The sequence below is a fragment of the Opisthocomus hoazin genome, chromosome 2 (genome assembly GCF_030867145.1).
Source record: "Opisthocomus hoazin isolate bOpiHoa1 chromosome 2, bOpiHoa1.hap1, whole genome shotgun sequence".
Lineage (NCBI taxonomy): Eukaryota > Metazoa > Chordata > Aves > Opisthocomiformes > Opisthocomidae > Opisthocomus > Opisthocomus hoazin.
In genome coordinates this window covers 33,926,685-33,953,926 of record NC_134415.1, presented here as the reverse complement: position 1 = coordinate 33,953,926, position 27,242 = coordinate 33,926,685, and the positions used below count along the sequence as shown (strand labels likewise).

The following is a 27,242-nucleotide window of genomic DNA, read 5'->3' as shown; positions in this document are numbered from 1 at the left end:
ATAGAATTCCTCGATGCTGTGGGTCTCTGAGAGCTGCTGTCATGAGCCAAAAATTGATTTCTAAACCTCTCTGTCTCACGTTGAGTATTTGTAATTCTACAACACTCTCCTAGAGAGGAGGGATCGCATAGCTTAGCCCAGGCTTAACTGAGTCCTCAAAAAGCAAAGCAGTGGAGAATCAAGTACACTATGCACAGAGAGCAGGAACAATCTGTAAGAAACTCCCAAATGCTGGTTTGCTTGAGGCAAGAAGATCATTGGGTTATGATATTACAGTGAGATATGCATAAAAGACCTCTTTTCTAAGGTGGTCTCCTGCCTTAACGTAACGCCTCAGGCTATTTTCAAATAGTTTATATACACGGCTATTTCAGCTCACTGTTTGCTCAGTTTGCTTACTTTAAGCAGCAGTGTCAAGACAAATTTCTCTAGGTTTCAATTTAATTTATGTTTCTCAGCTTTGTCCCAGCATTAGCTAGACTTCTGTGTTGAACAGCTAACTCAGAGCTGGAGCTTGCCCTTGCCTAGATGCAAAGGAAAGATCAGATTATGGGTGTGGGCCAAAGGACTGAGGAACAGATAAAACAAACAAGCTTTGTGGTGGTAATTTAATAGCTAAAATGAGGGCTAAGGATCATTTGCCCTCAAGTCTGACGAGTCAGTGTAGACAGAGCTATGCCACACAAAAGAAAACCTCCCAGGTTATCCAGAATAAAAACCCAGGAATAATGAAGTCTTGATTAAATAAATTGATCATTTAGCAACCATCTCTTGTTCGGTCCCAATTGTGTTCCCTGACTTCTGCTCACCGGTGTAGGCAGTGAGTCACTGCACAGTAATGTGTGTGTCCTGACCGAGATCCACCACGTTCATTTTCCAGCAGCTAATGACAAGTCTTAGCACAGATGCCAGTATTTGGGCTGCCTGTGGACGGCTGTATGACAATTTAACGTGGCTTACGTATGCACCTCTGTCCTAGAAGTTAGGGATGTAGGCAGGAGCATGATGCTTCATATGCTATCGATAGCCATTAGCAGTGCCTTCAGAAACCAGGGGTGGGTGCGTGTAATTAACAATTACAGAAAACTCACCTGCCTGACACATTGTTCAACTCTGCTTTCAATGACTTCTCAGGTGCTGAAATTAATTTGCCAGGGAAAGCTTTTCCCGGTGTTTCGGAGAGATTTTGACCTATTTATTTTTAATCCATCTCTTGGCTCTCTCATTTTGCTTTTCTGCCCCATTTGTTTCATCAGCTCCCATCTTTTCATATGTGTCACTGGATTTATCTTGCTTGCTTGCTGTTTTGGAGGAAGGAGTACTGCATTGTTCTGTTCCTTCGGGAGCTATCCATGAGAAGTCTTCCAAACAGAAACACATTGGCTCAGGACTTACGTGACCTGGGAGAAGCCAGCTCTCTTTGCTTACAAGTGGTTACGCTGTCTGCATGCTGTGATGTTCTGTGTTTGCTTCTCAGCTTGAGGTAGAAAGAAAAGAAAAAGCCATACAAACCCCAGTAGGTTTGACTACCAGATTTTATCTGGCAGGGGAGGAAAAGTACAGAAGGGCTCTGTGAGATTACTGCTGAATTGGTACTGGGGAGGCAGGAAAATAAGAAAACACAGGTCAATCCAGTATCAAATTTAAAAGCATCCTAGTCCTTATGATGTGCTTCTTCTTGACTTACTTTGTTCTCAGCTATCTAAAATTGGATCTCCCCAAAGTGAATTAGACACTGCCAAGAAAATGCATGATTTTTTGGGCAAAAATCTCCAAGGAACTGGAATGAGACCAGACACGTTTCTCTTGCTAACTGATAAGATTTGAACCCAAGATTCTACCAGACCAAGGTCAGTACATTTCCATGGAGAAAGGCCATACTAAATTATAACATCCAATTTATTTTTTTTTTTAAAAACAAGAATTAGAAAATGCCAGCATAAGTGCTGTACTGTGATAAATTCAAATTAACCTGTTCCTACCATCCACTTCCTAGGTTAGTAGTGCCATTTTAACTCTAAAATATAGTCATGGCCCTGAGGGGACTAAAAGGCCTGAATTGCCCTGACCAGGCTCAGCTGGGCCCCCCACCCACACCCCCTGCCTATGGGCTCCAGGGCTCCATTTAAGCTCTGGGCTGAGCACAGGCTCTGTTCTTGCCTGAGTTGTGCTGTAGGAGTGCCTGTCTGTAGTCTTGCCTCTGGGAGCCTCCATGGTAGGTATCTGTTCTCCTGGATGGGTCCCTCAGGTGCATGTTGCAGCTTGTCTCTGGTACTGGTTCTATTTCCTTTTGTTCCTGAATGGAGCCTGGACCTGGTTCATTGCTTGCTGTGTCTGGGGCTGTTGATGGACCCTGCTACCAGCATCTGTCCCTGCTTGCTGTGCGCAGATCTTGTGAGACTGTGCTCCGTCACTGAGGGCACTGCTTGTGCTGGGATTGCCTTTGGCTCCTGGCTTGCCTGCATTTTGGGAGCAGCAGGCCAATATTTGCTCCCCGACAAATATTCTGAAGCTAAGCCTGCCCTCATGTAAGTTACTGGCAGTAACTTTAGCAGTTTGGTCTAGCACCCTTTGCAAGCAGGTCCAGCTACTTGTGGCACTTCGTCTTCACTCATGCAAAGCTGTCTGTGCATACTTGCAAAAATGGGTTCTATAAGGAATATGTATGTATAGTTTGCAGCTCTTCCTTTTTATCTTAGGAATAGGTTTATATGGGACCCTTCTGCTGTCTGCTACTGATTTCTTTGGCTCTATCTACTCATCCCTCTGGAGTCTGCTTCTTGAATGAGCAAGTGGAGGGTGGCTGGTGGCATAAATAAGCATGGGCTAGGCATTCTTCTCATCTCTCCATAAGGTGTGAATTATGAGCCTGATGGTGTCCTAAGCTCTACTAAACCACAGGGTATGCTTGGACATGCAGATGGCCACATGTTTTCAGGGCTCCTTTTAGACCTGCAGCATTAGCCTTACTAACTGGCCTCTAGAGAAGTTGTCTTGATAGCTTGCTAAAGACCTTACTAGCATAGCCCATGAGAGAACAGCTTTTCAGTGGCATTGTGCCTGCAAAGGTGACATCTGAGGGAGCCCAGCACCCTGCTGTTGGCAACCGGCTGTTTCTCAAGTTTGCAGTCCTTACAGCAGTATTTTTCCATTAAATTAAACCCTGTCTTGCTGTGCTGGTATCTTCTCATCACCATTATCTTCTCTTCATAGCTGTATGATTCGTGTATCTGAACACACCAGGAGGAGGCACAATACACCTTTGCAGGTATACTAAGGTCTTTCCTGTTCAGAACTTAGCATGAGGTAGAGACTGTTTTTCACACTCTGGTTTTCAGGGGCTAAGATGTAGCATTAGATTAGTTGGTTAGCTCAGTCTAACGAGTCTTTCCATACCAGTCTAGCTTTTAACAGGGTACTTGTGAAAGTACATTTGCTTTTTGCTGGTTAGAGATTCATGAAGGGATGATCACTTCATCTAGCCTCCCATGTTCCAGTGTAAGGCTGGACGATGAGCTAAATCCCTGTTGCATAAGTCTCTCTGAAATGAATGTGAGGCACCTACATGATGCCTTTTAAAAATCTGTCTAAACACTGTAATAAGTGGCTGTCACATTAGCAGATGTCTAAAAGCTTGACTAATAATGATGCAACAGCTGTAACAATGGAATCCTCTTCCTGCTTTATTGGCAAATTACTGGTTTTGTTTGCTTTGTTCCTGCTTTGTGCCCCCTCAAAATGCATGGAGTGACCAACTCTTCCCTTAAAGCCTTTCTCTCCCAGGACCTAGCCTGCTGTGTCCTCCACTCTGTGCTCTGTTTGGTGTACAGGTCCCATATAATTGCTGCAGCTCAACTCCTTGCTGCGGTACTGTTGATGCCCTGTTGTCTGCCTGTGATATACTTGTCGATGCATAATCATCTATGAAGGCAACTATCCCCCTCATGTCATGCCTTGTAAATCTAGGAAGAAAGCTTGCTCACCTCTGCCAAATGTTGCTGTAGTCCCTGTATGTGCAGTCCCAGTGAAATAAGAAATCTGAATCAGGTGTGGTCTGGTTTGCTTACATGCATGCTGTTCTACAGTTTTGTAGCCCATCTGAGTTTAAACTTGCAGTACTCCTCATTTTTCTTGTTTTCACCTATTTCACTGGCTTCTGAGTGACTTGGGCTACCTTTACTAGTAAGTTCCTTGCTAGTCTAACTTGGAGCCTGTCCATCATGTGTGCTGAATAATTATTTGCCATATAAGCAACTGACCATGTGAAAGCCCCCAAGCACCCTTCTCTTGGGCTCTTGGCCAAACTGGAGCCTGGAGAGCACAACAAAAGGCTCTTTGCCTTGCACTCCTGGCCTAACCCTGCCATTCCCACTCCGGCAGGACAACGGGTTCCAGATCTCTTGCTTTGCCTCTCTTGTACTCCTAATTTTTATCTCTGCAGCAAGAATTGCACTGCTTACTCAGCTTAGCAAAGTACTTTAAAATCTTTGTGTGCATGATACTGTGTAAGTACAAAGTCTCACATGTTCAGATACAAGACCTGCAGATAACTTTCAGCTTTTTGTTACTATCGTACCTGGGAAGGAAAGAAACCCTTTCTTACTTCTGTGGCGGTCTCCATAATGCCCTGGAATAAACCATGCATCATCTCTCCTAGTTTGTCCCAGAAGCAGCTACGTTACTGTTTACTCAGCTGTACAGCTGGTCTCTGAGTTGACAGCCCCCTCACAGACCTCTAAAGCATCCGCAGAAGGGCAGCTAGGCATTTTCTGTTTCATCAGGTGCTAGCTTCACTCACGAGCTTCACTTGTTGAAACACACTGTGCCTTAAAGTAGGTGGTGCCACCCACATGTCATTTCTACTGGACAGAAGCCAGATTTGAAGTCTGTCTTCTCAAGCTTTCTCCATCCTGGAGACTGGTTTTAAACATGGACACACATTTGCTGAGCAATCCTCCCAGTCTTACATGTACTCTGCCTTCACAGGAGTGTTTGACTACAACAAAGTACTATTAAGTTGTCAAGAAGATCACAAAACAAGCCTCTCCCCCGCCGTTTCAGTGGTACAGGTGAAGCTACCTACTGGGTAGGCTTCCATGTCCTGTTGCCTTCCCTTGCATGTCCTGTCTCCCCTTTTCATGTGGGCCGCTTGTTTCTTCCCCCAGGTTGGCTTGCCTTTTGCTTCTTCTGAATTCAGCATGTTTGATAAATGTGTTTGGGTAGATATCTATGAACAAAAGGGAGCAGTAAGTTTAGCGTGGGGCTGGGCCTTTTCCTTTAAATAGGCTCACCTTTGACACCCAAAAGTGTGCATGTGGGCAGGGGGTGGTACTGTTAAAAGACTGATAGCAATACTGAATCAGCTCCAAGACCTTCAAGGAAATGCTATGTTGACTGTAGCTCAGAAACCCCACCCAGAGCTCTAGGAACAGAGAGTAAAAAAGACTGACAACGCTATAAAGATTTTTTCCTTGCTCTCCTGTCTGTGAAGTGACAATTGTGATGGACCAGTTCTGTCTCTTGGTAAGTGAACCAAAAAGAAACAGTTATGGGAATAGACCTCAGGTGTGTATATATACGTGTTCCCAAGCCAGTAGATTCCTCTGATTATATAAAAAAACAGTGATCCACTGTAGCCATTAAAGTGTCCTATTCTGTATGTGCTCTGAATGTCTCTGTGTGGGGCCCTTTCTAGCCCAATCTGTCTTTGTTCTCATCCAGTGTTCACAAACAATAGGGACAGCTCAGACTGTTTGATGAACTCCATGTGCATTGGAGTAGCTGCTCTCCCCCAAAATGTTTATCTCTTCTTCTGGTAGACAGCTGTTGTGGTGTTTTTCTGTGCCAAAGGAATGGTTCCAGCCTTACCTCCTCAGCTGAGGATGAAAGCTTTCTTGAGATCACCTGCTGTAAAATACAGGGGAGTCGGCAGCTGGATCACTGCCTGCCCTGTTCCACTGGGTCAATGGAGCACCACCCCATTGCATCTTCTCTGCACTCGCATACATGTGCACCACATAAAGACTTTGTGTGGAGGAAGTGGCATAATCAGATGGCTATCACCCACGTGTTGGACACCTGGTAAAATCTCCCCCAAATAAAGTACTGATAACTTCTATGATCTTGCAGAGCATTGCCACCGTGCAGTGATTTGTAAGACAGCAGCAAATGAAAGTACAAGCACACAGCTCTCATACAGGTAGCCTGTCCTCCAAGCCTCTTGTGATCTTCTGAGCAGGGTCAGATTTCTAAACATTTTCCAGGAAGGAGGGATCAAGTGATCCTGTCCCTTGGCAAGATAAGGTGGTTACGGGAACCTGTATATAGAAAGAATAATAATGAGCCTGACCCTTTTCATGAGACCACAACTTGAAAGTTCTCCTTATTTCAGTAATCATCCCGCACTGTGGAAGACAGAAGAAAGAAGGCCTAGAAATGCAGAAAAACCTGCAAGATCCCTGTCCCGTCTTTGATATGTTTGTATCAACACCCACCCTACTTAGCAACCTTGCTTCCTTTGCTAGGGAATGGCAGTGAGTCCTGCTCACTGCAACAGTGACTGGCTTCAGGGTGATCTTCGTCCCTCTGCCAGCTTCCCTGAACTGTGGTGTTCACAACGATGCCTCTTCGTTTCTGCACAAGAGCGCTGTGCATTCCCTAGCATCAGGCCTGCTTACTGTCTCTGTTCCTGACATCTTAATAATGGCACGTAAATTCTGAGTCCCTCTTTGGACATGAAGTTCTTGCTTTCATATGGCTCCTGGGTGCTTAGGTGTTTTACAGTTAAACACCTTTCAAAATCTGGCCAAATTAGCTGATGGGGTAATGAGACCAGCACTGCTGTTAGGGAGAGTGCGTGGAGAGACCTCAGAATCACTGATCTTCATCTTCTGATCTCGAGATTAACTGTATAAACAATTTTCCCTGGCAAAACACAGCCACCTGAAAAGGTATCTGTAAATGGCACGTGTGCCTATGTCAGCTTTCATGTAAGCCAAAAGCAATAGGTTTCAGCTTGTGAGGGAAAAGGAAAGGTAATTTAATTTTATGTGTGTCAGTAGGCTTATTTTGTAAGAATGAAGCTGCAAGCTGTTACCATCTCCAATGAAAAACACAAGGTATCAGTAGCCACTATCAAATAACAAGAGTAGCTAGTGGGATGAACGCAGCCTTTGACACAAGGCAATGCAGAGAAGGCATACAGCTGACATCTAGGAGTCGAGCTGCCTCTCGGAAAGATCACAGCCTGCAAGTCCAGCTCTGTATTTCAGCTGCCTCCCATCTCCTGCCAGAAATCCTGGACAAGGGAGAAACAGCAATGGAAAATCCTGCTAGATCATTGTCCCACCTCAGGCATGCCTGGTTTGGTGGGCTCAGCTTTGCCACACTGGAATCCACAAGCGTACTGGAAGATTAATAGTGGAGACTGAGTAGGAGTAGAAACCACTAAGCTGTAACATCTTCTCTTCAAACAGAAAAGATCTGCACAAGCAGCCCCGGAGCCCTGACACTAATTCAACGAGACATACACAGATCCTGCTGAATTCCACCAAAGTTTTGTCAGAGGTTTTAATTAGATCAATATGTTGGTATCTGAGTTCCACTGCACAATTCTTTCTGAGTTTGTGATCAGTTCATCAGGCACCTAACTTTCCCTGAAATGCGTCTTATAGTGTTGCTCACCACACTGGAGCGTGGATTTAGACAGCACAAATATTAAAGGTGGGCCTTATTGAGGCTGTGGGGCTCAGGCATCTTCCCTCTCTCTGGGTTATGAAGTTCCAGATCTAACACAGCCTTTTCTGCTCAGTTGTGCTGCACAGAGGACTGGCTCCTACAGAGTAATTTGAGCCATTGTGATATGAATCAGCTGTGGAAAAGGCCCAGGGTCTTCCCAAATCCTGGCATAAGACGTAAAGGAACAAACTGCTGACTGCACTGCATTTCCCTATGTCAGAGGAGGATTAATTAACGTTTTCAGGCTGCTTTGAAAATTAAAAGTGCCATGTGGTTCAATATTGCTGTTCCTGTTTTTCACCCTGTAGCTGATATGTAGCATGTCCCTTACAAACTAATGGGAAATTGCTTTTGGTATTTTTTGGTGTTTTTCAGTGGAGCTGCTACAGACTGCTGCTTCATTCTAATAAATGTGCCCTACCTCACCCTCCCTGTTCCTGTTCCCCTTCCCCTAAGCTCCTCTGCAAGAGAAATAAAGACATCAGTCCCTGGCACCATCTGTCAAGCACAGGCTAATCCATTCTCTGCTTGCCTCATGGTCAATTTGATTTCTTTCTCATTGGTACAGCTACCCTTCCTATTGCTGAGAATTTAATACTATTCACAGGTTTGGGCTTTGCTTTACTTTCATGGTAATGTTTTTATGACAATTGCAATGTTCAGACATACATCCCGTCCATATGCACAGGCTGGAGAACAGTAGTTAAGCAAACACGCAACCGCCCAACAAGGCAGGTAGCATTGCTCTCCCCATTTTACAGAGGGGAAAATGAGGCAAAAAAGAACTCACTTGCCCAGGGATGTATGGATGACTCAGCAGCAGAGCTAAGCATAGAGCTCATGTCCTTGGTTAAGACCCAGTCACTGACGCTGACTAAAGCCCTGCTGCTTTGTTTCTTTTTTTTTTTCCTCGTTTTGTCTTTTTTTATTGTGATGTCTATGGGAGCTTTACAAAGATGATTAAGATGTGGACCTTCATACAGCTCCTGTGACAAGACTAAGCAGACCCACTCAGGACAAAGCTCACACTTATCCAGTGAGGCACACCAGCAGATCAGGTCAATCTGTTGGCAAACAGGGCATGTGAGAACAGTTATTTCCTCCATTTGCTGGTGGTTAATGGGACCCTAGGAATGGTCTTTACGGCTTCCTTCTAATATTCTTAGTACTTCTGTTGTCCCTGTGCCATTAATTAAGAGGCGATTGCTGTCTGACAGGTGGCTCCAACACTTTTCACTTCCATGGCATGATCCAGAGAGAGGCTGGTGACAGGACAATGAGAAACGTCAATGCTTAGCTCTGTTCAGGTTCAGGCCAGAGCTGACCATACTGAAGAGATCTGATTTTTTGGAGTTCTGCCCAAAGCAAACAGCAGTTCCTAACATATCCATGTTGACTCATCACTGACTGTCTACCTCATGCAGGTGGTCGTGTATCCCCCTGCCTGGCTACTTCTAATAGTAAGAGTCCATGCAAGCAGACGCAAACTGAAGAACAGCTGGGCACACAATTATGTGCTGCCTGCCATACGTTCACAGAGATGTCCCTTTGCCTTTGATGTGAAATGGCAGAAGAGTCCTGCTGAGTCATTCCTTCCTGCAATTACTGCTGTAATTCCTCTGGTGATACCACACAGATAGGCCCAGGAATTGCCATACATGAAAAATACACTTTCTCTAACATGGATGTGATGTTCTCAGAACAGAAATCCTTAAAATGGCATGGCTTGCCCCATAGCAGAAGTATAAAAACATCCCTTTTCATGTCTTTTTCATAATCAACAACTCGAAAGGATTTTTTTTGTTGTTGTATTTTGGCCAAGACCACTGTTTATTTGCCAAGGATGCAATCTGTGTGCGATAACTGAGCTATTAAAACTGACAGGGAATTGATACCGTTCGCAACCAATGGCCAAGAAGGGCCACAAGCACACCACCTCTTTCTTCCCTATCTTTCACCTCCATCATGGGCAGTATTAAAGGTGTCACGTGAAGATTTCAACTCGAGTGGCCTGAAACACTGCATGCAGTATCTGTCGCAGCTTCACTGAGGTGAGGATGTGGCTGACAGCCATCTCTGTGCCCTTCCCCAACGCCAACCCTCACGGGCCTGTGGCACGGTGAAGTTCACTGCCTGGGCAGGCCAACTCCTTGGGCCTGGGGCGGAGAGCAGGCCTGGAGACGGGACCCCCTTCCTCCCAGCCAGGCCTACAGCGATGTGCTCCCGGGGTGCAGCGAGGCCTGCCCTGCGTGCCCACCGTGGCTCTGGCTGTCGGCAGCAAGCGGTGGGTGCTGCTGACGGGCCCGGGCGGCAGACGGAGGGAGCGAAGGGCTCGGGGTGGCCGCCGACCGGCGCCTGGGAGAGGAGACTTGGCGGGCGGGGAAGGGCTGAGCGGTGCCGGCCAGCCCCCACTCCGCATCGCCCAGCCTCGTCGCCGCCGTCCCGCCCGGAGCGGCCGTGAGGCGACTGGGGGTGGGGCCTTGACAGCGCTGATTGACGTGAGGCGGGGGCGGGGCCGCGAGGGGGCGGAGCTGCGCCGCCGAGCCGGAGCGTCGGGGCTGTGGAGGGCGGGGGGAAGACACCGGGTACGGAGCCGCCGCCGCCGCTCCCCTGCGCCAGGTAACCGGGCGGGGGGCCGCGCCGCGCCGCGCGCTGCCCGGGGAGACCGGGGCGGGGCGCCGGCGCCGGGGGAGGGAGGTGGCGGCCGCCTCTCGGGGCCGCGGCACTGTGTCTTGTCGGGCTGCGGCGGGGCCCCGGGCGAGCCGCTCCCCTCCGGCCCGGCGGCACCAAGGGGGGCAGCGGCGGCCCTGCCCGCCCCGCTGCGGCCCGGCGCCGCGACAAAGCACCGGCCTTCCTCCACCCCGTCCCTTCCTCCGCCAGCGTCTCCCAGCGCCGCCCAGCCTTCCTGCCCGGCCCTCCGCCCGGGGCCGGCACCGAGCACCCCCTCCCCGCCGCGGCCACAACTTCCTCCCCCGGCCCCGCGCCGCCAGCTCTCCTCCCCGGGTTGGGGGGGGGGGGGGGGGGGCAACTTTTCGGGCCGGTTCTCGTGCGGGGCCCCGGGCGGGGGAACGAGGAGCCGTGCCGCCGCGTCGTGTGTCCGTTCCCCCCCCCCCCCCGCGCCGCCGCGGAGCTGGTCGGCCCGGGCGCCCCTCACGGCGGCGGCGGCGGCTGGGCCTCCCGTCAGCTGTTTCCTCCTGTTTGTTGTCAAGTTGCCTGCGCTGCCGGCAGCGCCCGGCGGCGGCGCCGGGGGCCGAGCCGGCGGCGGTTGGCTGCGCGCGCCCCCGTGACGGCGCTCAGCTGGGGCCCGCCCCCGCGCGGGGCTTTGTGCGGGGCAACGGCCGCGGCGCGCGCGGCCCCAGCGCGCACGCGTGGGCTGGGGAGGGGTGGGGACCGCCGCCCCCCCCCTCCACCTCCCACCCGCGGCGTGACCCTGGGCCGCTCTGCGCTGCCTTCCCGAGGAGGAGGCGCTGCTGCTTCGCCGCGCCGTGGGGCCGGGCGGGCCGCGGCGGCAGCCCCCAGTAAGCCCGCTGCCCGGTGGGTGACCCTCGCGGGAAGCCGGCGGGCGCTGCCGGTGGAGGTGCTCGCCGCTCTGTCAGCCGGGCGCCAGCCTCGCCTGTCAGCTCCTCGGCTCGGCTTTCCCGGGAGAGTGCGGGTTCCCAGGGAAATCAAGTCTTTGGCAAGAACCTTTTCTCTGTGGAAAAGGTTCTGGCCTTTTCTCTGTGGAAAAGGTTCTGGTCAAAGCAAAAAGGAAGGCGAAGGCTGGCATCTGCCTGCCCCGTGTGCAGACCTCGGCTGTGCCGTGCCAGCAGATACAGGTTAGATTAATCCAGCACGCTCGTGTAAGAATAAACGCTGTGTTTTGGACCAACGTAGTGGTAGAATTTAATAAATTGTATTTCCTTTGTCTTCTTTACACGATAAACACAGCGTTAGGGTTAGGTTGAAGGAACCACAGGGTGAGTATGCAGGGCTCGTGAGAGAGAGACATGGGGAGGGCCTGGCTCTGCTCGGAGTGGTGGGTGTCGCAGGGCAACTCGTGGTGTCAACAGCTCCTGGTGATACCTTGGCTGTTAGCATGACTGATGTTTGTGACTGATGGCAGAAAGTGAGGGAGGGTGCTCCATGGTTGTAAAGATTCCCTCAGGCTGCTGGTTCAGCTAGATAGCTATATGTATAGCTATATATATATATATATAGCTATGTAACAGCTATATATAACCTTCCTATGTACAGACTCATTCTGGGTAGCTGAATTGAAGTAATGTCTGTGACAAATGAAACTGTCCATTTTTGAGCATTACTCTCTATTTCTGATGTTAGTCTTTAGAAACGTTATTTGGAGGCTTCTGTCATCTGCTACTTTCACTACAATTTGTAGTTGTTGAAGTACTTAAACAATTAGAACTGCATTCTATTAGTTATGTATAGATTTTAATAATAATAATGAGTTTCAGATGTGGCTGCCAAGTGAGTGAGGATGAAAAAAAATTGCACCTCAAAGCCCAATAGAGAAGATGACAAGAACAGACGAGATTTGTTACTTGTCATGTGACAGACTGAGAGATGTACACATGCATACAAATATATATATATATATATTTAGCATTCCCTCAGCTGGTAGTCATCACAAGCTTAAAGTAGTGTTGTCCAAGTCAGGTCATTGGTTCATTTTTGTTTACTATCACTTGACCTATGTTGAAATCTTGAGTTGCTCAGCTCTTGTTGAAATACACAATTCCCTTAAGCAAGATTTAACTTTAAAATATCTTGTTAAATGTGTAGAGGAAATGCCTGTACACTGTGGATGTTTGGTAGCAAGGCTGTTTTTAATTTTGGAGCCTTTACTTATGTTTAGGAGTTTTCCTAGTTGATAATAAGAATTTCTTGTGATGTACTAAGCCTATTGGCAAGCTACCTGCCAGTGGATGTAGTTTGTATGGAAGTTTGGATGATTGCTGTCTCTTTGCCATTTTTTTAAAGTTAGTTTATTTGATTCCACTCCCCCCCCATGATTCGTGAAATCAGTGGTGTCTTCGGGTGAAGGTTTGTATCACTCCAGCACTAACATTAATGAAAACAGAAAATCTGAATTAGTTTAGCTTTCTGAAAGTTGCAGAATGGATTAACAGGCAAGTGTTGTCTTATCTGCTTAGTTAAATAAGAATACATTTATTACAAAACCAGGAAATACAGCTTTTTTTAAAACAGTTGAGGAATTAAGAGAGGAAAAGGTGATACTTTCCTCTCTTAGGGAAGGGAAAGAGGAGACAGGAAGTGAAGGGGGGAAAAAGGAAGGAAATAAGAAGCAAGGAGACAGGAGTAGTTGCTGCTTTTGGACTTTCCGTGTGGTAGTGGGGAAAAAATTAATCTTAGTCTGATACCGTTTGTAAACTAATACTTTTATATGTTATCTAGCAAGAATGTTATGAGGGTGTAGGTTACTGTGTGGGAGATGCTGAGGTATGGGGGCTGTATTAGAAGCAAGCACCCATCTGTATGGCTCTGCTCTCTGTAAACTTGAAACAAACTATGCTGTATTAGTGTTTGCATACACCAATGAAATGTTATGTTAACTTAATTAAATACCAGTGTCCCAGTGTGATGCTTTTGCCTTACCTGGAAATAAAGCCAGTCTGCAATAGAACTCCTGGAGCCTGCAATAGAAAACTGGACTAGTGTGACTTGCACAAAAGCAGTTGCATCCTGCAAGCTGCCCTGTTCTAGGTGGGTGCCGTGTGCTGCGTCTGGGCACGGCTTTCATTGCTTTGCCGGAGTCTCTTCAGTCGTTTGACCGTGTTAACTTCCATGTACAGTGTGTGACAGTAGCTGGATGGGTCTAATGAGGGTAGCATACCGTTCCAGTTCACTTTCTTTTTGCACACTTGGCTACATGTGGCGCTTTCTGGTAACGAATTCTGCCTGTAGGCAGAGGCCAGAGGCTGGGCCCTGCTTACTGCAACAGTTGCAGAAGTCGGCAGCAGGCGGCTGAATCTCAGACCTCCCAGGAGACTGACCGCACCTGTATTTTCAGATGCACTGCCACTTGTGAGCAGCAGAAACCCGGGAAGGTAAAGAGTAAGTTTTACTTCTTTTTGCTTACCCAGTTATTCTTTAATGTGTGGTCTTGTGTAGCTGTGCTAAGTATTCTTTTTCGTCCATCTCTCAGATGAGAAGGGGAATCTTAAACCTTGTTCCTGAGATGCGAAGATGAAGTTTAAGCCCGGTTCCGGAGTAAGTATATCCCGACAATGTTTTACTGTGCCTAGGGGAACACACGGCCCTTTTTCAAGGGGGAGAGAGTGCTTGTTGGCTCACCATACAAAGGAAAACGTTTTTTGTCGGTGAAATGGCGAGAGAGGCTGTCGTAGTTTTTTATCCTTTAACTAGCAGCTGTTCTCTGTTGTAGATCTGAAATGCAGTAGATGGTGCTGAAGCAACGCTGAGGCTCCTGAAATATCCACAGTCCGGTGTGTATATATAAAGTGCCTGCTGGCTTCCAAACGTTGACGGTCCTGTCTTCAAGAGATGCACTCTGGGACAAGAAAACACTGACTGTTAGTTTTAAAAATGTTAATAAATAATTCTTTGTGTTACTTTTTTGTTCTTTATTGCTTGCGAAGGTAGGCAGACCAGGTAGTACAAATACCAACCAAGTAGTGCTTCAGGTAATTTCAGCTGTGTGTGCAGGTAGTGGTCAGATTGAAGCTGTTGAATGTCAGCTGTTTCTCAGCATTGCCAAAATCAACACGGACAGACAGTTGGAAGTTTGGGAGCACACTGCTCTAGGGGCACATACTACAGCACACAGCCACAGTGCTCGTGTTTCCTGTCTGTCCATGCACTCACTGGGAGAAGCATGCAGGCAGGCAGGAAATGTTTCACATTGTGCAACAAGATGAGTAAGAAGTTGTATAAGGGTTTGTATTGTCAAACTAATACACTGTGAGCGGGCCTTACCAGCTAGGTAATACAAGCTATCATGAGCTAAGTAACACAGGCTATCATCGATTGTTCTGCTAAAGGTCCTCGCGAGAATGCAGGTTGATAACGGTGGTCAGGGTGCCCACTAATGACACAGCAGCATCTGCTCGCAGTTCATAGAAGTACCTGTCCTTTTGAACTGCGTAGATTTGACAAGTGGTAGATACTTTATATCCTATCAGTGAAAGTAAGTAAGTCTGCCTGCTTTACATGGGAGCCATAAATTTAGTATTCTGACTTGTGTTTTGTAATTTGCATGAGGATCACTAGGACTTCATCACTGGCACATACCCAACAAAGAGTGGTTAGCTGACTTTAGAGATGAAGTCACGGGGAAAAAAAAAATCTCTATTTTTTTCTCAGCATTTGGTTTTGTGAATAACCGAAATTCCTGTCCACTGCTTCTGAAAATTCTAGTAGCATGGTGGAATTGGTGTGATACGGTAGTGTCATTCCTGGGGCTGTGAATAGCAATAGGGAACTTGACTGGCTCTGTGAACCAGTGGAAGTTATTTTCACAGTTTCCAAATGTAGAGAGTGGATGAATGGGTAAGCACAGTTCTTGTGTCTTACCCTAGTTGGAGAATCTTAAGCTTTAGCAATGCTTTAATGTTTCACAATTCTTTGGCTTCTCTTCTCATAAGAGAGCCCTCCTACTGCCTATAAAAGCTGCCTATAAGTGGCTTTTTTTCAGATCGTTTATGTATGTGTGAACATAAATAGACGCCCACACCTTTTACATGGGAAGTGAAAACTGTAGGGGAAAAAAAAATTACACGGTTATCTTGGGTGACTTTGTACACACCACTTCTGTATGTAAGGGATATGAGCCTGAGAGCAATGGAAAATTGCTTTCCCTTGTTCTGTTGTGCTTCTGGTTTTTCCAGTGTACTGTGAGCATACCCTACAGGATTTAGGATCTTTACAGAAGGGGAGAACAATCTGCTTCCACAGCAAGTACCTTCTGAATTAGTTTTATAAGTGAATACTCTCTTTTTAGCTTGGGGGCAGGGGGGAGAAGGGGGTACATGAAATTACCCTGAGTTGAAATTAACTTCTCTAACTTATATGAGAAGAAAAAGCAAAAGTTCCTTGTTAGCTTATTTAGAAAACTCATAATCAAATGCAGCATTTGAAGGCTGCCTTAGTAGCAGTCATTCTGTAACTTTTTTCTACTTTTTACTGCTGTGAGCAGTAACATAAAGACTAATGTAAGGTGATTCACTGAAATCCTGTAGCAATCAAAAACTGAGAACTAATGATAGTTGTGGGCTGATACCTATTTTCACTGGTGTCTACCATGGGGCAGTCAAGTGTAAAGGTTATTCTAAACATTAGACATTCTAGTAGGATTACATTACTTTAGCAGTTTCTCAAAAAATACTCTAATCTGTTTTGACTGTTATAACGCAGATTGTAGAATTTAATTGTCTAGATTTTTAAATGTGTATTAATTTATTTCAGGAATACATGTTTTCTTATACACTATTCTGAAGAAAATTGTTTCAGTACCAGTTGGTTTATTAGATTCTGCTGTAACTTTAGGGTAAATTCTCACAGCCTTGTTCTATCAGCAAATGAATCTCCCTTTGTCTTTCTGTTGGGACCTGAGTTGTGTTGGAAGTTTCTTTCTCGTTTAGATACTTGATGAGGTTACTTTCAGCTTTTTGGGGTGATATAAATAATTCAAGATTTTAGGCCTTGTATTACTGGGCAGGTTTTTAAGCCTTGTGTCTTTGAACGTGTTTGTTTATGCGTTTATTTTGATGTTCAGTATCTTCAGGACTCAACACATCAGTCTGTGCGTGATGCCACATCCAGAAGTAATGCATCTGTATGTCGCTTTGCCTTCTAACTTGTTTGTGAGAATTACACTCACGCTCTCTTCTGAAGTCTTAAAATTTTGTTTTTAGTTACTCTGGGTTACTGCTTTTCTGGGTGCAGTAACAGGAGTTATGTTTCTAGATAGGTGATGTATTTGCATTTTCAGTGTTCAGATGCACATTTTTCAAAACGGCATGCTTTGCAAAGTTAGTCTGTGTAATGGATCTGTTCTTGTTACTTACCAAGCTTAGTGTTTGTGTTGCTTTTGGTAAAAGAGAGGGATGGTTTTGGATTTGGTTTATGTTAGCTTCTAAAAATACTGACAGGGTGAGCATTGTGTTTACCCTGAAAGAAATACCCCCTTGGGTGTTGACTCCACATTTGCAATAACTTATGATCAGATAATTGTTTTTAATCCACAGTGCAGTCAACACAAAAATAACACTATCCAAAATTAGTAAGGATGGCACATGGAGCTAGGCCAAGTGCCTTATGGGAATATCTGTCACAATTGCTTTTATTGCTTGTATTTGTGGTTTCTTATGGTTGGAGACTTTGTCTGATACTTGTTTATTCACACTTTTAGTCTGTTGATTTTCCTTCGTGCTGTCACTATTCACATTTTAATTTTTTCTTTTGCCCTTGCTTGCTAGGAAGGATAAAGGTATATTAGAAAGGTATAATGCTTAGAGAAATTGAAGGAAAACACTTCCTATATTTTGAGTGGAGTCACAAGGAGTCACACCCCTACACTCAGCTAAGTCTTTGAGGTATTTTTGTCAAACTTAAGACATGTTTTATTTATCCTTTCAAGAAGAGAAATGGGTATTATATCAACTTTAAAGTAAAGAGTCATTCTGTTGCTTTGAATTTTTATGTATTCTTCAGATGGGATAAAGAAGACTAACAGTGATTTGAAAAATGTGAATGTAACGAACTTGTGCTAAAATCCCTTTGTTCAATATCAGGAGCCCTTTTTATTACCACATATTGTAAGAAAACAAAGTGGTGAAATAAAGCAGTTGAAAAAAAATCATGATGTTAGTGACTTATGACTTTTACATGTAAAAATGGTATTTTAAATTCTCTGCGTGCAGGTGCATGTTTAGTCCATTTGCTTTGTGCATGTTGGAGTAAGGTTTAAGAAACTGATTCCCTAAAACTTGAAATGGGTTTAATTTAGGTATTTGTGCTTCTTAAAGGCAGTTGACATAGAATATTTAACTTGATGAGCACAAAATTTGATTAATTTCTCTATGAACAGCACACTGTCTCCTGCTCTGAAAAGTAAAACCCACACGACTAATATTGCAGTGTGTCAGATTTCCTTTGGATTGCTGTGCATGACAAAAGCAGAGACAATACTCTTTTTGATTGCACATCTGAAGCATAAATGGAGGTATATTTAACTTGTTTAACTATAGATATTTAGTCATAAAAACTTATGCAGTCGAAATGGAAATAGCATCATCATTTAATTCTTTTGTCATTTTACCTCATCCTTCGTGATTTAAGTTTTCAGCTGTCTGGTATGTTCTGTGCCTGCTTCCTAGTTAACTTTGAGTAATTTATGTTAGTTGGTATGAAGTTGGTGAGATACTTTAATTTCCCCAGGCAATGAAGAAGCTTATTTATCAGGTGCTGCAGATCTGCTGCTATAAGCTTTCTAAGCTCTCTTTTTCTGCTCATTGTGGAGTTGCTCAGGTATTTTAGTGGTGATGCATTGGAAATAGCGTAGGTAAATGACACAGCATTTTGTATTTAGATTAGACAGCTTTAAACGTTTGCATGTAAAACTGTCTGGTGTAAAGACTGGGTGGATTGCTTGTTATGTGAAATGTCATCCAAACCTTTCCTATGTTGTTAAGTATATGAAACCAAGAAGTGTCAAGTCAAATAGAGTAGCCCAGTCTGTTATACTAGAAGACTAAAGCATCCTGGATGGTGGTGGTGTGTGGTTGCAAGTGATAAAGTGTGCAAAGCTGAGGGGAAGTGACAAAATAAATATATATTTTAAAAAGGGGAGGTGACTTGGGAAAATTAAACTATAATTGTCTTGGTGACTCTATGCACTGCTCAGTGCTTCATTTCCCAGTGCTGACTAAGATGAGTGAGTCGTTGGGGATATACTGGAATGGAATTTCACTATTGTATTAAACAGGAAAAGAAAATAGAAAAGAAGTGGAAACTTTTGAGTTTAACAACTGTAGGGTCCAGTAGTGGTCCAGAAATATCTGAAATATTTTAAAGGTTTCAGTTCATGTTTTGCTCAATTAATGTAACAAGTTTGTATCAAAGTGTGTCATCTTATTGGTAAGATGGTCACTTTGGGAAAGAACTTGCCTGGATGAGACAGGGTGAATGCAGTCTGTAAGTTCAGTAATTTATCTGTGAAAGAAAGAACCTTTGCAGTCATTAGCTGAATTGGTTTGCAGAACATTCTGCTGTATCTATGGGGTGGTTTTTTTTACATGTACATGATATTTCTTTTTGCTTTCAGGTCTTGAATATAAACTTACGTAAGTTCTAAAAATGGGAAGAATTTTTCTGGATCATATTGGTGGCACTCGCCTGTTCTCCTGTGCGAACTGTGACACGATTCTGACCAATCGTTCTGAGCTCATCTCCACTCGTTTTACAGGGGCCACGGGAAGAGCCTTTCTTTTTAACAAGGTTGGTAAGAAGCTGAGGAGGAACTACTATTTGCTTTTGAAAAATGAGTTTGTGGGATATGAATCTGGCATCAAAACTAAAAAACTTCATGGCTAAAGTGCTCTGTAATTGCTATTTTAATTTTCTAATTTTTACTGTGTTCTGTTCAGCTGTCTTTGAAGTCAAATTAGGCATTTGCTGTTGATGGCAAGCTATATAAATTGGTTTATCTGCAATACTAAAAGACTGTAGAGAGGATTGTGCGTCTAGAGGCATCATGCCAAAATGCACGGAGTTTTAGCTTTTGAGACTTCTGTAATATGAGCCGCAAATTCACTGTGAGAGTATCTTTTGTCTGTCTCTCTATCAGAGAGTTTTGAAGGTTTTTGCACTTTTACTCAGTTAAAAAAAAGGTCTAGATAGTATTCTGTTTAATTTCTAAAATGCATTTAAGCTAACAGTAGTTTGGCAACTTTAGGTAACCACAATCTCTTTTACAGGCAATAATACTCTGATTTAGTTTAATATTTTTTAATTGATCAAATTTGATTTAATTCAACAGATTGAAATATGGAAGTCGTAACTCTAAGTGAATTTTAGCATTATTTGTTAATCCTTCCGTATAGACTGGTCCATTAGACTTAGTGAAAAAAACAGTGATCATCCTTTGCTTTCTGACAAAGTTCCTGGTCATGTAATCATTAGTGTGTTGTTTGGGGTTTTTTTCTTGAAAGCCAATTGGTCATTGGCAGAGTTGATAGAGGCATCAGTAATGTCTTCACTTAACTGTGCTTGGCCTTGGGATTTCTGGTATGCTGACTCCTGTCAGTAGTATTTCTAAGTATTAGGCTGCATAGCTATGAAAGAGCTGTGCGTCTGATTTCTTTCTCTTCCAATAAGCACTGGATCCTGGGTTCCATTTTTTCTTGTGTTAAATAGTGGGGTTTAATCACAGAAGTTTGATTTTTTTTTTTTTATTTTTTTTTCACATTTCTGCAGTCAGAACCCTGGTATCTGAAGCAGAGAGAGCAAGCACAGTCAGGTGGAAAGCGGAGAAAGCAGTGCAGCCCCATCTTTTAGAATCCTACTGCATGTTAGCAGTTTGGATATAGTTCTGACATCAACTTTTAATTCAGATGGAATTATACACCCTGGTTCTGTGGTGTTGCTGCCTAAACAAGTTAAAAGTATATTTTAAACTGCTGAGGAAGCACACAAAAAAAGGTGAATGTTTTAACGCCTACGTTGTCAGCCACTGAGCCTTCCTTTTTCTTAGAAGGTTATTTCAAAAGCACTCCAGGATTTTTAAAGTAGTACCCCTTTTAGTGTTTAGGTTCTGATTCCTGGGAATAAGTGATCACATCAGCTGCAGAAATGGGTTACATATATTACAAGTGGATTAATATGGATCAGTTTACAAGCTGTTCACCAGGAATTTCTCACCCAATGTTGAACACAGTTCTCTGCACTCTCATGCATTTTGTGGTAGCATTTCATGTTCTCAGTTAAACAGTGAGGGTTATACATCCCCATGAAGCACATCTTTCAAGTGTTACCTTCTCAAGCAGATTTTCAAGGGCTGTTGACTTACTACACTGCAGTTTTCAGTTCATGTGCAGTGCCCCCGGCTCATTACTTTTAAAATGTTGATAGTCATGCACATTGTTACCAAGCTTTGCTCTAGGCAGACTAATCCTTTCTATTCCCTATCCCCTGTGTATTTGTATCAGGTGGTAAATCTGCAATACAGTGAAGTTCAGGATCGGGTCATGCTCACTGGCCGCCACATGGTTCGAGACGTGAGCTGCAAGAACTGCAACAGCAAACTGGGTTGGATCTATGAATTTGCCACTGAAGACAGCCAGCGCTACAAGGAAGGCCGTGTTATCCTGGAAAGAGCGTTGGTCCGAGAGAGTGAAGGATTTGAGGAGCATGTTCCATCTGACAATTCCTGAAGAGACTTCAGTCTCTGCGCAGGCTCTCTTCAATTGAAACTCAAAAATAATAAAATCAACAAAAAAAATCTGCTTACATACACTGTCACCTTAGCATCAGAGTCGGATTCGTGGACTACAGAGTGGGAAAGACTGTGAAAGTATTTCAGATGGAACCTTCCTTTCTTTATTCTGTTTATATTTTACTTTCCCTCCAGCAGCTGTTTGTAGAAAGAATGTTGTGCAGATGCTGTATCTTTTTATCTCTTGGATTTACATCTGTTAGAGTTGAGATTGTATCTACAGATGCAATGGGCTAAAAGGAAAATATTTGGGGGATTTGTCTTTTGTTAGAGAGAAATCAGTGAGGTTTTTTTAGTTTGCACAAACTGATGTCAGCATAAAGTTATTTTAAAATTATAGATTTTTTTAAAAAAGTATATTCCAATTTTTGGCTTAAGTTTTTAGGGGTTTTTTTGTTGTTGTTTTTTTTTTTTTTTTCCTGGTCTTTTCACCTGATTTGCTAGCTGAAGTAAAGAGATCCGAATTTGTGCCGAGTGCTAAAGGTTCAGTGTTGGTACAGCTTGGGCTGGCCCTTGTGCCATATTCTTGTTGAGGTTGATTGGTAGCACAGAGCCCATTATTTCTTGTTGTTCTTGACCCAAAGATGTCACCATTCCTTGTTTATTTGTGAAGTCCCATTCACCATGTAAACTGGTGTTGATTGGAAACTATTCTTGAAATAGGGCAAAACTGCTTGGCTTTTTTTAATTTTAACTGATGTAACTTATAAGCATAGTAATAATATAAAATAATAGTTGTCTGTTTAGTCTTGCTTACAGATCAGAAGCTGTGTTGGTAATGATAGGGATCCACTGAGAAACGACTGTTTCAGTAGTAATTTTTTTTTTTTTTGTTTCTCTACTAATCTCATTAAGCAGTCAGGCAATTGCAGATCTTAATTCTTCAAGTAGCTTTCTTTAAACCCAGAACTTCCTATGTTAAACACAGCTGCTGTGTAAAATGAGAAGATTGCCAGCATGTTTGTTCATGCCTAGAGTTATGCAATCTGCATCTCTTGAAAAGATTAACTTAAACAGCTTGTTTTCAAATGCTGCTTCTGGTGTTGAAACCTTTATCTTTCAACTTTGTTGAATTTTTTTGTTGTGATGTTACATTTCTATCTTCCTGGGCAGCAGTACATGTCAGCCTAGCAGTAACTAGTGACTTGGATTCCTGCTTTCTTCTTGTAGAGGTCAGCTCTGTTCAAAACAGTGATCTTGCTTGCCTTTTTAGCAAAAATGCTCTTTGTTAACTTAACTCAAGGGTGCCCAAACACTTTCATTGTGTCTTAAGCCATAAGTTAAGATCTCAAGGGCTGAAATTAATTTGAATGTTAGATATATGTGGTTCCTTATCAAAGATACAAGTTTATTTTTTTTCATATTAGATAAATTGTGATCAACATGAAATAAGTTACCTACAGACATACAAGAGAGGGGGAAAAACCCCACCCAACCAAACAGATCTGGGCTCTGACCTTTCAGAGTAACTTTTCTTCACTAGCCACAGCTCCATATCTGAAACTAGAATGTGGAGGGTGACTATGCAGAGTATTTTTTCTTAGTTTTTTTGGTTGACAAGTGGCAATTTGGACACCCCTGACTTGAATCTACTGCCTATTTCGTGTAAAAGTACCTTTATTATAGAATTGTCACATAGAAAGAAAACAGAGTAGATCACATACCAGAGCTGTGCTTGAATCAAGCTGCTTAAACAATAGTGTACTTGTGCCTCAAATGAATCAGTTTTTGCACTGAGTACAGTAGTACCCCGTTATCTTGTACTTCTGTCCTTCACAGACCCTAAAAGCCCCATTAGCATGGTTCTCTGCAGTACTATTCTTGTACTTCTGACATTACAGTACAATAAAGTATGTATTGTCCTGAACTGATATTTGCTGTTCTTTTTGAGTAATTTTTATGGAATCTGTCAACTGAATGACATAACCTGTCTTCCATTCCCTACACTGAGTAAATCGTTGCATTTCTACAGCACAGCGACAAACTGTTTTGAGCATCTCTCTCAATAGGTGTAAAAAAGTGTGCTGTTGATTTTGGAAGGTGCTAAGTAAAGCTTCATGCATACTGCTTGGACACTTGAAAGCCTTCAATTTAGCCTGTTAAAGAGAGAATAAAACCAGGAAATTGCTTATTTAATAGAATTCCGGGGGCCAAATGTCCTTCCCGGTCTTTGAAAAGAGAGCAGGCTAAGCAAAACTCCAGCTTCTGCAAGAAATGTGAAGTTCTAGCTCCTGAAATGGCTTGGGAATTGAGGAATTGGGAATTTGTGTATCTGGAATTCTGTGACGTTTTTTCTCTGCGTGCAAATGTTAGGGAGTAGCCTTCTGCTAGCAGCTGGTGAACTTCATAAGCTGTAGCTGAAGAACTGAGCTGAGAGGATCGTTACATTGGTGTAATGGAGGCCGAGGGTCTTATTCTAACTTGCATTAAGATCTCTTCATTTTGGTAGAATGCTAAACTGTGAGATGTTAAAGACTGCTTTCCCCAAAGTCCACAATTTGAAAAACAAGATTGAGGTGAATTCATTAAAAGCCTACGAGGCTTAATCAAGTCCACTGCAGCTTTTAAACAATAGAGCTCGAGTTGCTCTTTTAGCTTACATGCTGTTCCCTTCTGTATCACCTTGATGGCTCTGTGGGAGAGTTTAGCCTCATAAATTTTGACTGCTCCTCCTTGAGATGCTTTGTGTGTGAATACAGATAACTTATCTGTAGGGAACAAGACGATTGGTTTACAGTACTGCTTGCAACAGAGAAGACATTGCTATTTGGCATTAAATATTTGTTGTTTTGGAGTAGTGCAGTAGCCTTGGATTCCCAAACAAGGCATGGCTGGCACAGCAAGATGTGCCACTACAGTGAACCTGTGCCTGGTGTGTGATGGTGTGCCTGTGCTGTCTTCGACCAAGAAGGTAGCAGGGAAATGACATGACAGCGCACAGCAGACTCCACTGTGCGTTTATGGAGACCTCAGAATTTGTGCTTTTGGGCCACAGCTTGGGCTAGCAGTGGTGCTGTGACCTTTGCCTAACATGAGCTACATTAGTTTTCATGTTACCTGCACGATCATAGAATGATAAGGGTTGGAAGGGACCTTAAAGATCATCTGGTTCCAACCCCCCTGCCATAAGCAGGGACATCTTCCACTAGACCAGGCTGCTCAGAGCTCCTGTAGTTGTAGTGTGGGTGTACCCAAAAATGAAGTACTTCATGAAAGCTGCTGACTACCGTTTCAGCAAAACACACCTTTGGGAAGATGAAAAGATCGGATGCTGTGTTTGTGGATTGAAAAAGCACTTTAGTTACGCTTTCTGTGGATGTTCAAAAGAACTTTGGAAATGGCATGCTGTATCTCGTGGCTCTGTTAGGAAAGGTAGCATTACACTGGGCTCTGGGGATGGCTATGATCAGCTGACACAGGCTTATTCTTACAGGGCAAACTTGTCTCTTCAGATTTCTGCCAGAGCTGTAGGAAACAGTCAGATCAGCAGTGGATGAACAGGTAAGGAACCGGTGAAGCTGCGGTTCAGGACACAATTGCCAGGTATAACAAGAGGTGACTGGGAAGGCTATAGCGCTGACGTGAGAAAAGGCTAGCTGGTTCATCAACCCTGTTTTAGAAGAGAAACCTAAGCTGTAATGTTGCAGTACCATTCTGCAAAAGCCAGAAATAGTGTGTTGTGTTTCCTTCTTGGGCCTGCCTTCACTTCTTTAACAAAATGAGAGAAAAAAAAAAAAATTTCAAAATCCAGTGAAGCTCAGTTTCCTGTGGCTCGAGGGCTTTATGGACTCCCTGATGCGTGACAGGGGTGAAATGCTTCAGACTTGGTTTGATGGGGGCACTGATTAGAATCGCTCTCCAGTCTGGGTCCTGTTTTTGCAGGACTTAAAAGAACTAAGCAATTTTGAGACCCTTTTCTTCATAAACTGGTGTTAAAATTGCCCCAAAACTTAAAAAGAGATCACTTTGAGTGCTGAGGAAGAGTATGACCTGATTGACGATGTCACTCTCTAAGCCTTTTCTTCTTTCAGGCAATCTGAAATGTGGCCAAAGAAAACGAGCTCCTGTCTGTCTCATCGACTGTTACGTGGCAAAGACCTTGCACAGCTTCTGAGGAGCCTGATTTTGACAGTGTGGAGCTGTTCCTGGTCTCATTGTTACTTCCCTCCCCACCTCTCTCTGGTGTAAGGATTTCTGGTGTGCGTAGGAAATTATAACGGGAGAAATCTCACGTTTGCCTTCCAGCCTTTTGTTTGCTTACTAATAGGGTGGTTCATACGTGAAAGGATTTCTGTGAGGCTAGTAAAACTGCTGGCAGTCTCCTGCCAGCCTTTCACTAGGTAAGGGCCTTTCCAGCAGGGTATTAGTGACGTTATCATCTCTCTCGGCCTCAAGTCTGGGCAGAGGTTATTCGGGAATGATAGCTGACTGAACATCCTGTGGTGGGTAGAGGTGTTGTAAAGGAAGACCTCATACACCCTGTCCACAGGATGCTTCCATTCTGTTGCTGTGCTACGTCTCTTTCCATCTCATGTCGTTGTTGGTGCGACCTGCTTGAGTTTGCATTGCAGCTCCTGGTTTTAAAAAGGAGATGACTGTGAGACAGCAGCCTGTGCCTCTTAAACGTGGTGTTTCTCTCTCGGGGCCCTGAAATACTTAGAGCGTGGTACAGGCTGCTCTGTCGTCTGCCCAGTTTGAAGGGGTGGCTGTGCTCTTGTTTGACTTGTTACTGAAAAAACAAACCCTGGCACTTGTCTAAGAAATGGCGAGAATGTCTCTGCCATGGGAGGCAAGTTATGGAAGAGAAACCCCGATAAGAGTGAAGAAAATATTTGTGTGTAAGGGGGGATTCAAGTCTTACTGAACCAGACAATTTCACTCAGAAGCAGCAGAGGTGGAAGGAATTCTAGGGGTAAGATCGCACCTTTTCTTTGACTTATGTGGGTTCAGGGAAAGTGGAAATCACTTGGGCGCTGTAAAGAATCTAAGGTCCCCTGATAAAGAGAGGAGGAGACTGAATTCAAGCGCTTCCGTGTCTTTCGAGAAACCTCATGGAATGTCCTCAATGCAGGACACTGATAACGGGAAGTGCAGAGCCAGAGTTAAGTTTCTGGCCTCTTTGTGTTTGGGTGAAGGCAGCTGGAAAGTATTTGTCCTTCAAAGTAGCCTCTGTTTTTGTTCTCATTATCTGAAGCATTTAACACTATCAGAAACTTGCATTTCTTACAGAAGTAAAAATGGAGAAGGAACAAAAAGCTGTGCCGTTAATTTGCATTTCCTAAGTGTCTGACAGGAATAAGTGGGGGAGAGAAGGGTGTTGAGACCTTACCTTTTGACTCTGACCAGGAGAGAGAAGTGTGCTTGCCTGGCATCAGGACACAGTGCTGTTTCCCTCTAGGACTTGGGGGTGTTTACATTTGTGATTTTACTTTGTCCTCTTGGAAGCATGTGGTTTGACTCTTGTAAACATTTACGAGTGTTTGAAACCGTAAGTTACAACACACTGTGTGCCATAGTTGTTTACATACTAATGGCAGACATTGCAAGAGATGCCATTGGTGAAATCAGGAGACCCTTGTCCGACTAGGGAACCACAGAGCAGAATGGCTAGCTCATACGAGGGTTCATAGCTAAAAAACTGCCTGGTGGCTTTCCTCTGTCCTGAGAGACTGACTGTCACCATCTCCTGCGCTTGTGTTTGAAGACTATTGTTCTGAGCACAACTACATGGTGAGCACAGAAGGAAGAAGAGGGTGTTTGTTACTTTTCAGGGGTGGACCTTTGCTCGTGTGCACCATCAAGAAGGTGGGATGCTCTGAGGGAGGTGATGAGAACCCAGGTGCACTCTACAGACAGGGTGCAGAAACAGCTGCTGGTGGTATTTGGCCAGCAGATCTTTCTCCCCTGTCCTACCCATTTTTATTAGATTTGTTCTGGTCTGGAAATCCGTGTGCAGGTATGCTTTAGTCCACGCATCGCAGCTGCCCATGCCCTCATCTAGAGCAAGATGCTTAGGCTTCCTTAGAGCAAT

General features: G+C 44.2%; 1 protein-coding gene across 4 annotated transcripts; it reads left to right on the top strand.

Moving 5' to 3' along the window:
* The first annotated feature begins 10,261 nt into the window (after positions 1-10,261).
* YPEL5 (yippee like 5) lies at positions 10,262-23,078 on the top strand. 4 transcript variants are annotated; one of them, XM_075413135.1, is made up of 6 exons: positions 10,262-10,356; positions 13,769-13,805; positions 13,904-13,968; positions 14,144-14,291; positions 19,043-19,215; positions 20,925-23,078. In XM_075413135.1, exons 5-6 carry the CDS (start codon positions 19,075-19,077, stop codon positions 21,147-21,149), a joined length of 366 nt encoding a protein of 121 aa, XP_075269250.1. In that variant the 5' UTR covers positions 10,262-10,356; positions 13,769-13,805; positions 13,904-13,968; positions 14,144-14,291; positions 19,043-19,074; the 3' UTR covers positions 21,150-23,078. The 4 variants fall into 4 exon arrangements, with proteins under 4 accessions (XP_075269250.1, XP_075269249.1, XP_075269248.1 ...); XM_075413134.1 differs by having other exon boundaries at positions 13,769-13,812; positions 14,144-14,204; XM_075413133.1 differs by having other exon boundaries at positions 13,769-13,812.
* Positions 23,079-27,242: the final 4,164 nt, after the last annotated feature.